The 10012-nt window shown below is 47.6% G+C and overlaps 1 protein-coding gene across 1 annotated transcript in view; it reads right to left on the reverse strand.

The window, feature by feature from the left end:
• Window positions 1-9615, reverse strand: part of LOC115474647 (sterol 26-hydroxylase, mitochondrial-like) — a 41348-nt gene extending 31733 nt beyond the window's left edge. The window contains exon 1 of the mRNA XM_030210236.1: window positions 9303-9615. Coding sequence (XP_030066096.1) covers window positions 9303-9518 — 216 coding nt within the window. The 5' untranslated portion in view covers window positions 9519-9615. The remainder of the gene's footprint in view (window positions 1-9302) is intronic.
• Between the last annotated feature and the right edge of the window lie 397 nt (window positions 9616-10012).

The following is a 10012-nucleotide window of genomic DNA, read 5'->3' on the forward strand; positions in this document are numbered from 1 at the left end:
CGAATGTCCTCTCAGAAGATCTGGTGCCTTTGACTAACAGGTCCACCTTGCGGACCTCGGAGGTCAGGGTCTGTTCCTCTTCAAAATGGCGAGTTGAGGAGACTAAGGCGATGAGTTCCTGTAGATCCTCTTTATGAAAGATCCTGACCACCGAGGGATCTTCTCCTGGAGGTAAGGGGTCAGCACTTGCCTCTGAAGGACCTTGGTCCTCCCAATGCCCCTCTGCCAACCCTTCCTCCTCCTCCAGGAAAGGCATCTCAACTTCATGGTCTGAAGCTGATTTCTCTTCTGGATCCCAGCAAGCTAGAGCTCTTTTTGGAAGAGCTGAGGATCTGGAGGCGGACTCCCCCGTACCCCTGATTCCAACACCTGACTTGTGCATCAAGAAAGCCTGGTACATCTGGAGGAGAAACTCAGGGGGGAATCCCCCCTCCTGAGACCCCCCAGAGTGTACCAGGGACACTGCCTCTGATTGCACAGAAGGCTGTGCAGGAGAAGAGTGCAGGGCCTGCCTGGGGACACCTTTATTATACCAACTTCATTGGCTTCCGATTGAAGCAACAGTCAAATTTAAAGCACTCACTTTGACACATAAGGCTTTTCATTTACTCACTCCTAGTTACCTATCTAATCTGACTATTCCCTATTCTCCTATGCAAACTCTTAGATCACTAACAGATAATAGGTTAGTCATTCCTCCGCCTGCTATGGCTTGATGGGAATCTACGCGTGCATCAGCGTTCTTTTTTCTGTCTCCCTCTCTCTGGAATGGACTTCCAAAAGAGATTAGAATAGAGGATTCCTACATTCACTTTCGAAAACTTCTGAAAACTTTTCTTTTTACAAACTGTATTGATGTCATGCTGGTGAGGAAAAGTGAGCCCTTGGGCCACTGCCGAGGAGCAGCAGCGGCAGGCAAATCACCCAAACAGGAGGCAAGGCAGACCACAGACAGACGGGCACAGGCCAGACTGGAGCAGCTGGACTGGAGCAGAAGCACTAAGCAGAAGCAGGAGAATAGTCCATGAATCACGCAGAGTCTTACCGGCAGGCAGCAAAGCAGCAGGGAAACCAGGAACCACAGAGTCTGTAGGCTGGCGGCAATCAGGAATCAAGCAGAGTCTTAGGCAGACAGTAGAACAAACCAGAAAGCAAGCAGAGACTTGGGCAGGCAGCAGACAGTAGAACAAACCAGAAAGCAAGCAGAGACTTGGGCAGGCAGCAGACAGTAGAACAAACCAGAAAGCAAGCAGAGACTTGGGCAGGCAGCAGACAGTAGAACAAACCAGGAAACCAGCAAGGTCAAAAACAGGCAAAACAAGCTATCAGGGCAGGAATCGCAACAGACCAACAAGGACAAGAACAGGACTGAAGACCTCCTTTGCCAAGGCAAAGCCTGAAAGTTCCCAGGTGCTTAACAGAGGCAACATACAAGGGAGTTCACCAGGAAAGGGTGCTGCTAAGTTCCAAACATCCCAAGACAGTCTAGAAGGCAGGAAGATCCAGACCGGACCGGCAAGACTTCTGGAACATGGGAAACAGCAAACAGACAGTCCATCGCAGCCACCAGGTGGCGAGATGAATGAGAGCATGAAACAGGGGCACAACCGTGACAGTACCTCCCCCTCAAAGCTCCCCCGGGCTCCACGGGTGATTCAGGTCTCCATGGGTAGGAATGATGAAACCTGCAGAGGAGTTTCAAAACATGACCAGGGGTAGCTGGGCTGAAACTTGAACAGGAATCAGGACTGGAACCCAGAATGAACTCAGCATCTTGACTGGACTCGGAACTCCACCTGGACTCAGCATCTGGGCTGGAGCTAGAACTCGGACTGGACGGCGTCTTGGCTGGAACTCGGCCTGGACTCAGCAGCTTGGCTGGAGCTCGGCTTGGACTCAGCAGCTTGGCTGGAGCTGGAACTCGGCTTGGACTCAGCATCTTGGCCAGAACTGCAACTCGATCCAGACTCAGCATCTTGGCTGGAACTGCAACTCGATCCGGACTCAGCATCTTGGCCAGAACTGCAACTCGATCCGGACTCAGCATCTTGGCCGGAACTGGAACTCGGCCTGGACTCAGCATCTTGGCTGGGGCTGGAGCTCGGCTTGGACTAGCCTCTATTCGGCTGACAGCGTCCCTCAGGGATGGACTGCTGGTAAGCCTGGACCTCAGGACTACCAAGCCACCTACTTTCAGCCTGGGCTTCAGGAGTCTCCCACAGGGCTGAAACCGAGAGACGTTTGATGCGGTAAAAGAAGAGCTTGATAGAGGGATCAATAGCAGAAACTGGGTTTTCAAAGAACCCAGACAAAAGGACACGCTTTCCGTCTGCTGCAGCTTCAGGAGTATTCTTCAGGGCTGGATCAGACAAAAGTTTAACACGGTAATCATGGAGCATCATAAACGGATCCAAAGCAAAAATTGGGTTGGAACTGGGATCCGAACTAGAATTAGGAGCTAGACCGGGGCTGGAACCCGGATTGCCAACAGAGAAAAAAAGTCTTGGGCTGGAAGCCCAACTGGAAGGATGATTCTGCCGAGCTCATGGCCTTGGCAATCTGTCACACTGGTGAGGAAAAGTGAGCCCTTGGGCCACTGCCGAGGAGCAGCAGCGGCAGGCAAATCACCCAAACAGGAGGCAAGGCAGACCATAGACAGACGGGCACAGGCCAGACTGGAGCAGCTGGACTGGAGTAGAAGCACTAAGCAGAAGCAGGAGAATAGTCCATGAATCATGCAGAGTCTTACCGGCAGGCAGCAAAGCAGCAGGGAAACCAGGAACCACACAGAGTCTGTAGGCTGGCGGCAATCAATAGTAAATCAGGAATCAAGCAGAGTCTTGGGCAAGCGGCAGACAGTAGAACAAACCAGGAAACAAGCAGAGTCTTGGGCAGGCAGCAGACAGTAGAACAAACCAGGAAACCAGCAAGGTCAAAAACAGGCAAAACAAGCTATCAGGGCAGGAATCGCAACAGACCAACAAGGACAAGAACAGGACTGAAGACCTCCGTTGCCAAGGCAAAGCCTGAAAGTTCCCAGGTGCTTAACAGAGGCAACATACAAGGGAGTTCACCAGGTAAGGGTGCTGCTAAGTTCCAAACATCCCAAGAAGACAGTCCTGAAGGCTGGAAGATCCGGACCGGACTGGCAAGACTTCTGGAACATGGGAAACAGCAAACAGTCAGTCCATCGCAGCCACCAGGTGGCGAGATGAATGAGAGCATGAAACAGGGGCACAACCGTGACAATTGAACAGAATTTATGATAGCAGGGAAGGTGTAGAAGCTTTGGCTAAATTATATTTATGGTAGGTAATTGTGGTTTTTTGAGGGGGTTGCTGTGCTTTTCTGTCAATGATTCTTATTTGTTTGTATGTATGAGAAGTTTCTCTTTTTAATGTAAACCGTTCTGTTTTGCAATAGCAATAAGAAACGGCATATAAAATGAATAAATGATAAATGAATGATGACAAAATGGCGGACTTCCCTGCCAAAATTGAAGGTCCAGCCACCTCTGCAATTAAACGGGCGGGCGCTGAGGAGGGCGCGGCTGCTGACGCAGGTGGAGGAAGAGACGCTGCAGTAGTATCAATGGCGGTGAAAAACTTGCAAGACACGAGCGTGCCAACTCCCCTGCGCTGGCAAACAGAGCATCTTTTTGCCACTGATACAACCTGACGAAACCGCTTGCTAGTGCAAGCCTTGTGGAACTTTTTTTTTTTTTATTTCCTCAAGAGCTGCTGAGAGGCGGAGGAATCGAAGAGCAAGCAATGCCAACAGAAAACCAGTAGAGCATGACTGGAGCTGACTGCTCATTTGTGCCTTGGCGAGGTTTTCTTTTGTTTGTTTGTTTTATAGCTAAAGAAGTGGCCTGCGTCTCCCCAAGGCTAAAACACCTTTTCTCCGAAAAGGTTGGACCTTCCCTGACAACCAAGGGAGATGGGGAGGAAGGGACCCAGGAACACCCGAGTTTACCACCCTAGAAGCTGGAGAATAAAAGACCTTTATCTCCTAGTCTCTCAACAAGATTTCCCAGGTACAGAAGGGAACAATCCCCTTTTTTTCCAAGTAAAGAGAGAGAGACTAATGGGCTCACCTCCTGCCTGCTGGAGACTGAGAAAATACTGAGTAGGGTCAGTGGCATAGGAAGGGGGGGCGGTGGGGCGGTCCGCCCCGGGTGCACGCCGCCAGGGGGGGGGGTGTCGTCTCCGTTGGTTCCTTGCTCCCTCTGCCCCGGAACAGGTTACTTCCTGTTCTGGGGCAGAGAGAGCAAGGAACCAATGGAGCCGACGCAGCTCCCAGCGACGTGGACTCGGGGGCGGATCGGCCCTCCCGCCCGCCCCTCGCTTCTAAAGTAATAACAATGTGCTCCGGGGGAGGGGGGAGTGTGCGCGCCAGGGGGGGTGCATGCCGAGGGGGGGGCGTGCGCAGAGGGGGGGTGCCATGCTGCACCCGGGGGCGGCACAGCGGCGACCCGCCCTGGGTGTCAGCCACCCTCGCTACAGCACTGGCTAGGGTCACATGGCCAGGGCTCTTACTGGCTCTCTAGAGTCAGAAGTTTCTCAGTTTCCACCTGCTGGAAGGCGTGCACAACCCATCAGTCCAATCCTGGGCCGGTCCGGAGGGACACTAAGGAAAGCAGAATTAGAAAAGCTTCAAAGAAGAGCAACCAAAATGATAACGGGGATGGAACTCCTCTCATATGAGGAAAGGCTAAAGAGGTTAGGGTTCTTCAGCTTGGAAAAGAGATGGCTGGGGAGGGGGGGGGGGAATCGATTTTTTACTCTTTGATAAAGTACAAAGACCAGGGGACACAATGAAATGACATGGAAATACTTTTATAATAAATAGGAGGAAATATTTTTTCACTCAATGAGACAGACATGGGGAAGCCACTGCTTGCCCTGTGATTGTAACATGGAATGTTGTAATTATTTGGGTTTCTGCCAGGTACTTGTGACCTGAGTGATTACAACTATCACACTGTTTTGAGATGTAAATGTAACACCAGAACTGACCAAAAAGTCTCCCTCCTGGAACTGGGTAACTGGGCAGCTCTGTATAACTTTGCGGCTCAAACTGAATCCAATTCACTATGATTTTTCAAAGTTGCTAGATCGTACATACCCAATCTTAAGAACCAAAAGGATCCCAGAATCCATTTTTTGAATGCATTATTGAGGCTACCATTTTAGCTTCTGTGATCTCATTTATTTACAGTTTGTATCTAAGAATGCTTTTGGTAGCCAATGCTGAGCAAGAGCAGTGGGTGAACTGAAAGCACTTAATGTACCCCCCCCCCTCCCTTTTTATACTTTCCAATGTATAATTTTTAGGATTTTAATGTTAAAAAGAATCATAATAAAGGGATCAGTGTCCATGATAATTCTCTAAACAAAGCATGGAAATTCACCAAATTTGGCATACAGGAAGAAAACGTGACTCTTAGAAAAATATTGAGTCAGTATCTTATAGAACTGAATTTTTTCACTGACAGAGTGGTAGATACTTGGAATGCCCTCCCGCGGGAGGTAGTGGAGATGAAAACGGTAGTGGAATTCAAGCATGAGTGGGATAAACAAAGGAATCCTGTGCAGAAGGAATGGATCCTCAGAAGCTTAGCCGAGATTGGGAGGCGGGGCTGGTGTTTGGGTGGTGGGGCTAGTTCTGGGCAAGACCTCTACGGTCAGTGTCCTGAAAATGGGGCTAGTTCTGGGCAAGACTTCTACGGTCTGTGTCCTGAAAATGGGGCTAGTTCTGGGCAAGACTTCTACGGTCTGTGTCCTGAAAATGGCAGATACAAATCAAGGTGAGGTATACACAAGAAGTAGCACATATGAGTTTATCTTGTTGGGCAGACTAGATGGACCGTGCAGGTCTTTTTCTGCCGTCATCTACTATGTTACTATGTATATAGCTTTTTCTGGGAAATGGTCAGAGCTTCAGCTCTGTTCACCCTTCCAGAACCAGACCCAGCGCAACACAGACAGGAAAAAAAGAACCGAAGCAGCTGAAGAATGGCACATACCACCTCATTTCCAAACTCATACGTACTCCCTACAATGCTCCACCCACCTGCCTCCCATTTTATCAATCTAATTCCACCTACATACAGACAACGGGGGGGGGGGGGGGGGGGGGGGGAGATTCTAAATATGGCGTCTAAAAAAAAAAAAGAAATTGGCATTGAAATTAGTGCCGACTAAGCATTTTCTATAATCGGCGCCTAGATTTAGGTGGTGATTATAGAATACGCTTAGTTGATATCTCAACGTCTAAAACTACACACATCCATTTACACCAATGAAAATGTGGCGTAATTCCCAGCGTGTAGATTTAGGTGCACAGGGCCACATTCTGTAACTACGTGTGTAAATTTCAGAACGCTCACGAAACGCCCATTTTCCTGCACATAACCACACCCCTTTTTGCCTGTAAGGGTTAGAAGTTCGGCGCACTTTGTTACAGAATATGCTTAGCGAGTTGTGCGCCTAAATTCTAATCAGTGATAATTAGTGCTCATTATTGCTTGTTAAGTGCTGTTATCGGCACTCGTGAGCTTAAGTCACGTCACGTGCATAGTTATAGAATCCGCTTCAATTTCGGCTTGGATCTCTAGGCACGCTAAATAGAATCTGGGAGTACATCCCTAACAGAGAAAGCTCCAGCCTTACTCCCCTTATATGCTATGCATTTAAACATAAACGTACCCCCACCAAACTCCTTCATACCTAGACCCCTGCACAAACACCTACACACCAGATACCCATACTACTTACCCCCTCACCTCATGCTACAAAATGTAAGGCGGATAGCAATATCTCTATATGGTCCCCGTTACCTGTTCAGGTGGAGATCAGAAGTATCAAATGTTAATCCAAGCATGAAATTCAGTTTCCATATTAGTCAGTGAAAGCACACCAGCGTCACTGTCTGTTGAGAATGCCGACATGCCATTTGGACAGAGTGAAGGACTTTCACTTTTTTTTTTGCTCTTTATGAAAGTGGATCGAGCACTATCTCAGAAGCTTTATACAATGATGCACAAGGAAACAACAGAGCTGGGAAAAGTGATATTTGTCTACTGAGGCATATTCTATTAGACCCTTATCAACCTGTGAGGCAAGGTGGCATTTTGAGTCACTTTTTATTTATTTAGATTTTGCTGACACCTTTTTCAGTAGTAGCTCAAGGTGAGTTACATTCAGGTACTCTGGATATTTCTCTGTCCCAGGAGGGCTCACAATCTAAATTTGTACCTGAGGCAATGGAGGGTTGAGTGACTTGCCCAAGATCACAAGGAGCAGCAGTGGGATTTGAACCGGCCACCTCTGGATTGCAAGACCGGTGCTCTAACCACTAGGCCACTCCTCCACTCCTCTACCCTTTCTCTCCCTTCCATCCAGGGTCTGCCCTCTTTATCTCTCTCTGTTCCTTCCATCCACCAGCTGCCCTCTCTCTCCCTCTCTCTGCTGCTGCTTCCATCCACCATCTGCCCTTTCCATCCATCCAGGGTCTGCCCTCCCTCTCTCTCTCATCTAGGATGTCCTCTCTCTCTCTCTTTCTTTCTCTGCCCCTTCCATCCACCATCTATCTATCTATTTAGATTTTGCTCACACCTTTTTCAGTAGTAGCTGAAGGTGAGTTACATTCAGGTACTCTGGATATTTCTCTCACAATCTAAGTTTGTACCTGAGGCAATGGAGGGTTAAGTGACTTGCCCAAGATCACAAGGAGCAGCAGTGGGATTTGAACCGGCCACCTCTGGATTGCAAGACCGGTGCTCTAACCACTAGGCCACACCTCCACTATAGCAACATTCCATGTACAATCTCAAATAGTAGCAACAGAATCTGCACTAGTAGCAACATTCTATGTTCCACTGCACTAACCACTAGGCCACTCCTCCACTCAGCAACATTCCATGTAAAAGTCTGCCCTTACAGATCACCAATGTGGCCCTGCAGGCTTCTGTTTCTGTGAATCTGACTCATACTTTCTAAGCATCAAGACATGTGCACAACGGTGTGCTGGGCCGTGCCAGGCCTGCAATTTGGGGTGGACTGGGGGAGGAGCAACACATGCCTCTCTCTCCCCTCCTCCTGCTGGCACGCTAGGCATACCTTTGCTGGCAGGGATACTGAGCCCCACCAGCCAATAAATGGACTGCCACTACTCCATAAGTACATAAGTATTACCATACTGGACAGACCAAAGGTCCATCAAGCCCAGTATCCTGTTTCCAACAGTGGCCAATCCAGGTCACAAATACCTGGCAAAATCCCCAAAAGTACAAACATTTTATGCTGCTTATCCCAGAAATAAGCAATGGATTTTCCTCAAGTCCATTTTAATAATGGTCTATGGACTTTTCCTTTAGGAAGCCATCGCCTTTATCACATTCTCTAGCAACGAATTGCAGAGTTTAATTACATATTGAGTAAAGAAAAATTTTCTCCGATTTGTTTGAACTTTTACTACTTTGTAGCTTCATTGAATGCCCCCTAGTCCTAGTATTTTTAGAAAGAGTAAACAGACACTTCACATCTCCACTCATTATTTTATAGACCTCTATCATGTCTCCCCTCAGCCGTCTTTTCCCCAAGCTGAAGAGCCCTAGCCGCTTTAGCCTTTCCTCATAGGGAAGTCGTCCCATCCCCTTTATCATTTTCATCGCCCTTCTCTGCACCTTTTCTAATTCCACTATATCTTTTTGAGATGCGGTGACCAGAATTGAACACAATATTATATTAGGCATTATAACATCCTCATTTTTGTTTTCCATTCCTTTCCTAATAATACCTAACCTTCTATTTACGCCGAGATCCCTTTCTCGGTCTGTGACTCCTAACGTGGAACCTTGCATGACGTAGCTATAGTTCGGGTTCCTCTTTCCCATATGCATCACTTTGCACTTGATCACATTAAAGGTCATCTGCCATTTAGACGCCCAGTCTAGTAAGGTCCTCTTGAAACTTTTCACAATCCTCTTGCGATTTAACAACTTTGAATAACTTTGTGTCCTCAGCAAATTTAATTACTTCACTAGTTACTCCCATCTCTCCCTGTTGCTTGTTTCTGACTCTGAGCAACAAGCTGGGACCTTCTGGCACATGCAAGAAAAGTCCCAGCCTGCTGCTCAGAGCTGGAAACAAGGAGTGGGGAGCACGTTTGACCTGTGCTAATCCTTTTTTCGATTGCTTGCACCGGAACATTTATTGCTGTAGCTAAAAGCACTTTGCATACCAACACGACACGTCACAGATTTAAAAGCAGTAATATGCTTGAAACCTGAAGTTTACCTGCATGGCGTGACTTTTGTCCTGATACCCTTTCACAAACAGCCAGTAAGCGGTGGTAGCCAGGCTGGGACCTGGCAGATCTTCCATCGTCTTCAACTTGAGGCTATTTTTATCACTTTGCAGACTCCACGAAGTTGCTTTGCTGGCACATCTGACAACTGTGAGAACAATCGGCCTGCTTGAGTAGGGCAGACTCCTTAAGCACGTCCCAGCCATGGAACTGCAGGGGTTTAACAATATGTGTGTCAGCTTAAACACTTTATGCAAGCTGTAATCATTTGAGCTATCGTTCCTCTGCTGGTTCAGATTAAGTATCCTGCTTTCCTCTCTTCTGTACAGTACGAGCGCTTTTACTCCGCCCAGACTGACTCCACCCTTACAGGAAGGAGCCTTTGGAAACTGTAATGAATAGTAAATACTGGTTTGGTTAACATGTGTATTTCACAGTTTATTTATTGCATTTGTATCCCACATTATCCCACCTATTTGCAGGCTCAATGTGGCTTACATAGTTTTGTTATGAAAACGGTCTATGAATTGACCAACTTCCCTAAAGCATTAAAAACTTCTCTCTTTGACAAGATATATCACAATGAGCAACACATGTAACTGTACAACCCTTAATCCATCCAGCATTATCTTATAATGCCTTCTGCTCTTACACTATCATGTATCTCATCTTCATGTAACCCAAAACACTCTGTAAAGCC

Source organism: Microcaecilia unicolor, chromosome 7, assembly GCF_901765095.1.
Source record: "Microcaecilia unicolor chromosome 7, aMicUni1.1, whole genome shotgun sequence".
Lineage (NCBI taxonomy): Eukaryota > Metazoa > Chordata > Amphibia > Gymnophiona > Siphonopidae > Microcaecilia > Microcaecilia unicolor.